Here is a 4,997-nt window from a genome sequence, read left to right on the forward strand (position 1 = left end):
TAAATGATTCTGTGATTCTATGGTTCTATAACAAAGGAGACATAAACAGAGGAAAAAATCAAAAGTTGAAGATGCATATAATTTATGTAACCTTGGATGTTACGGTACAGTCTGCTCTGCTGGGAGAGGGCTGGGGCTCGCTGAGAGCCTGACTCCTGGTGGCAGTCTCAGCCCTGGGGTAGAGGAGTGGGAAGTGTCCCAGAGTCCCTGAAGTAGCCAGGTGTGTGGGTTGAGACTGAAGTAATGTCTCCCCACCAGTACCTGATACATAAACACTTGCCATATTTTGGAGCAGTAGCTGTCAAGTCTTTGGATAATGGCTGCAGAGTGGAATAGCGGTTGGACAAGTGTGACTGGGACTTGGAATATAACCTACTCATGTATATACCTAGCAGGAGAAGTATATAAATGTACCTTGGTGAAAACTGAGCTTCCACAGAAAGGCTGGTGAGTGTTGTTGGGTTTAGAATCTCAATTTTGGGCTTACATGCTTGACTGACACTTTTTGGGTCTGTGGTCCATTGCAGGCTGGCCTTACCTCTGGGCTTGCAGATTCGATTCAAAGTTGTTCCTCATGCACTGGTTTTAAAACACAGAAGTTTGGATTTGTTTTGTAATATAACACTGTATTTTCTTTTAATTTCTTCCCCATCTAGTTTAATCTCAAGACTTTGAAAATACAATACACATGGCACAGATCATAACATTTTTTCAGATGCTATTAATTCTGCTACTTCATGATTACATCTCAGCTGAAGATGGGGAGACAAGAGCAAGTAAGTCTTAATTTTTATATTTCAGATAACAGCAACCTCAAAGCATGCCTTGAATTTATAGTATCCATTTTCAGGTCACATGTACGCTTCTGTTGATGGTGATTTTTTTCCAGTATAATTTTCCTGTTGAAAATCCTATAATATATGATAAGTAACTTAAATATCTTATTTTTCCTTTAGGAAGGGAGTATCTTCATTTCTTTTTGTGTGTTGGAAATGCCCAAGGGGGCAAATGGAACTATAAAGCTCCAGTCTTGATTTAAACTTGTGTCTTGAGTATTTATATTTTCATTTCTTCAGACGTCATGTTTTGAATAGCTTAATGTTATGTGAGAAACTAAATAAGAAAAATAAAGGTTCTGTGAGAGGAAGCTGAGATAACCCCAGCTCTGGGACAGACTTTCTTGCATATTCTTCAAAAGTAGCATCTCAAACCTCACCAAACCAAGTTTTATGCTCTAAATCTGGTTTATGGAAAAGAAAAAGTTAAAGCAAGGTAGCTTTTTGAAAGACAAACTTTCCTCTGGCCACAATGATACTTTCAGGGTCGGTCTTTTTCCTCCAGTTTTACTCTCAATCCAGCAATTTTCAGTATTTTACAAGAAACTCCACAAAATTCCTTTTGGTCTCTAGAAAGACATATTTTGTTTTCAGTCTACCTGCTCTAAGCTGGGCCTGCTTTCAGCAGGGTCCAATGATGCCCAAAATCCCTTCCAACTGAAATTACTCTGTGATTCATATCCCTGGACCACAGAGTGATGCACTCTGCTTGCCCCTTGCTCCTTCTCCCAATGTCTTTTCTCTTCAGCACCATCTGCATTGCAGAAGCATCTCTCCAGCAGACTGTGGTCACTTGCTTTCAAGGAAGGTGAAATCTTGACCTGACCAGAAGTGTCCGTAGGCAGGTGTCAGGACAAGGCAAAGCCCTCCTTTCTACGGTGGAGCTGCAGCCTTTCACAAAACAGAAAGCACAGTAATACACAGCAAACCCCATGACCCCAAGTGCCATGGGATCAAAATAATCTCTCCTGGTTTCGGCCATCTCCTTGGCACCTCATGTGTCAATTATCTAAGCTCCTTTCACAGTCAATGGAATGTGATTCCCTCCTAGAGAGTTATTCCCTCCATCTGAGGATGTGCATATAAGATGGATAGGACTGTCCTGTAGAAATGCTTGTGTCAGTCTATGGCCTGTAGTTGGCAATTTAGTCTAAAAGCTCCACTTATAAGTGACTATAGCAAGGAGAGATGAATCAACACCTATGTCATCATGCAGTTACATTATATTTGTTAAATGCTTACGTGATCTTATATTCTGGAGGTTGAGCTCGTTCACTGAGCATTTTTCTTCTACTAAAATCATAATATACTACCAGCAACATTCAATCAAGACTCAGGATTTTATAATAACTAGTTCTGTAATTGCCATGTAGCAGTGTCAGAAGTCAATTAAAATGTATTTGTAAAAAGATTGGATATTACTGCTGAATTCTGGAGTACTCAGACTATAGCCTTTCTCTGCAGTGTGCTTGGTTTGCTAACAAAAATGAGTTTTTATGTTTATCATCTCTGCAGACAGATACGGAAAAATCAAAATGTATTCCTCTCTGCTGATTGCATGAAATGCAATTGCCAGCTAAGAAACTGAATTCCAGAATTCTTCATAGTAGTTTCTGGTGATAATGTGAAAACCAGAAAATGGGATGGTTTTCAGATACCAACTTGGATCTGTGTGGCTTACAGAAACAATCTTGTTTTCTCTGATGAACTCAGCTGATTTTTTTAAAAATGGAATGTATTTGTCAATATAGATTCTAATACAAACAGTAATTGATATGAAAAATATTCCCTGTGGAAGAAGAAAGTGGAAGAGTTCATTAAAATATTTGTTTGATTTTTGGGTTTTTTTTAGGTTGCAGAACCGCTCCGGCAGATTTAGTTTTTATCTTAGATGGCTCTTACAGCGTTGGCCCAGAAAACTTTGAAATAATCAAAAGCTGGCTTGTCAATATTACAAGAAATTTTGACATAGGGCCAAAGTTTATTCAAGTTGGAGTTGTCCAGTACAGCGATTACCCTGTACTTGAAATTCCCCTCGGAACTCATGAATCCACTGAGAACCTCATCAGGGAAATGGAGTCCATACACTATTTGGGAGGAAATACAAAAACAGGAAGAGCTATTCAGTTTGCCTTTGACCATCTTTTTGCAAAATCTTCAAGATTTTTAGCAAAAATAGCAGTTGTTCTCACTGATGGAAAGTCCCAAGATGAAGTCAAAGACATAGCAGCAGAAGCAAGGAAAAATAAAATCACTTTGTTTGCTATTGGTGTTGGCTCAGAAATTGAGGAGGATGAACTTAAAGCTATTGCCAACAAGCCTTCATCAACTTACGTATTTTATGTTGAAGATTATATTGCAATATCAAGAATTAAAGAAGTTATAAAGCAGAAACTTTGTGAAGGTAAGTAATTGATTATGAAATATTTCAGGTGTGCAGAATGTAGTTCTGTACCCATATTTATTTATTTCACAAGCAGAATGCATGATGAATGTAACCTAAGGCACCTGATAACCTTTACTATGATCTTCTTTCATTTTGATCTTGTTGGTGGAAATCACTCCCAAAATGTTTTTTTCTCCATTAAACAAAGAGGTATATTTGGGAAAGGTATGGTGCTTTAACACAATGTGTGTTTAATTTCAGTATGTAGCATTTTGCCCTAAGCCCCAAATTTTTTGCATTTATGAAGTTTAGAAACCCTAAAATAGTTGAGCAATTCTCATAGTGCTGAGAATATAGGGCTTACTTTACCTTTTTCCTAGGTGCGGCTGATACTCATCCACAGTCTAGCATTTCTTGACAGTTGAGAGGATAGCGTATCATTACAAACAGGAGTTCTTCCGCTAGTATGTGTTGAAAAACCCAGAAGAAAGACTCTTGGCAGAAGTGCCTGGAATTGTAACAAGATGTTATGATCTATTTTAGAAGGATTTTGTAGAAGAATTAGCCAAAACCAACATTGTAAAATGACTTTTTAGCTTTAGAATGCTAGCAGCATTTCTGCATTGAGTTTTCTGATAACTTTGTAAAACAATGGCTTTCCCATATATATAAAAAAGATAGCAAATTGCTTCTAAAATATATCACTCAGAAGGACTGTTATACAGCGAATATTTATCAGTGCTATTTTGTACATGTTTTATTACCAAGAATTGATGCAAGTCATATTTCAGTTGTACCATATTTCTGCACTTAGTAAGAATGAGGAAGAGTTTTCATTTGCTCTCACTTTGGGTATGGACTTAATTGAAAAAATATGGTGATACTTACGTTGAAGATAATAGTGTTTATTTCTTATGAATAAGAGATTTTCTCTTATGAAAATCATAATAATTCCTTGTGGCTGATGTAGTAAGGTGGTCAGTCCAAAAATTAAATCAGCTAAGTGCAGCTAAATTCTTTAACAGAACTTCACACAGGGAGAAATTCCCCAAAATAAACACAATATTTTCTTTAAATAAAGTCTAGAAGAAGTGACATTATATTTCATCAAGATGGATTTTCTGCTTTCAGAATTAAGTTAACTAGTGTCCTTTAAATTTCAGCTGTGATATTTGACATGACTCTTGGAGCAGTAATCTGCAAATGTTGACTATGTGTACAAAAGTGTACTTACTGTTTTGCTTTAAGTGACCCTTTGCTTCCATGCTCTTACGTTGCGGTCTTCGCTCGCGTTAGCATTGAGATGCCTCTCTCAGTGGGTGATCAGAGCCAGTTGGCAGCTTCATTTCTAACTGCTATGTCTTTAGCAGGTGAACTGAAAGACTAGTAAACTGGAAATTTTATATCTGAGTGGTGGATTATTTTATTCATGTTGTTAAGACTCATTTTGACTCTGGGAGAGGAAGTTCCATGAGGGCAAAGCAGCAATGATTTGGCTGTGATCAACCACATGAAACTGCCTGAAAATTTTGCAATTCTCTCTTGATTGTCTTTGTTTTAATGTCTAAAAAAATGCTAGCCTTTACTCTGTGGTGTTTTTAACTTTGTTATTACGTGAACCATAGATATAAGAGCATAGGGGCAGTATTTCCTTTCTGGAAAAAAGAGGCTGAGGTTTGGTGGTTCGTGTAGCAAGTAAGTGCTATTATGAATGGCCTTGTGGATGGAGGGCTCTTGTGTGCCTTTTGGGAACTCTTAGTGTTCATTTTAGAGTA

General features: G+C 37.4%; 1 protein-coding gene across 1 annotated transcript in view; it reads left to right on the forward strand.

The window, feature by feature from the left end:
- Positions 1–688: 688 nt before the first annotated feature.
- The window catches only part of COL21A1 (collagen, type XXI, alpha 1), an 84,758-nt gene continuing 80,449 nt past the window's right edge, over positions 689–4,997 (forward strand). Inside the window, exons 1-2 of the mRNA XM_009333254.1 lie at positions 689–776; positions 2,689–3,240. Of these exons, the coding sequence (XP_009331529.1) occupies positions 689–776; positions 2,689–3,240 (640 nt within the window). The remainder of the gene's footprint in view (positions 777–2,688; positions 3,241–4,997) is intronic.

The sequence above is a fragment of the Pygoscelis adeliae genome, unplaced genomic scaffold, assembly GCF_000699105.1.
Source record: "Pygoscelis adeliae isolate BGI_AS28 unplaced genomic scaffold, ASM69910v1 Scaffold57, whole genome shotgun sequence".
NCBI classification, from domain to species: Eukaryota; Metazoa; Chordata; class Aves; order Sphenisciformes; family Spheniscidae; genus Pygoscelis; species Pygoscelis adeliae.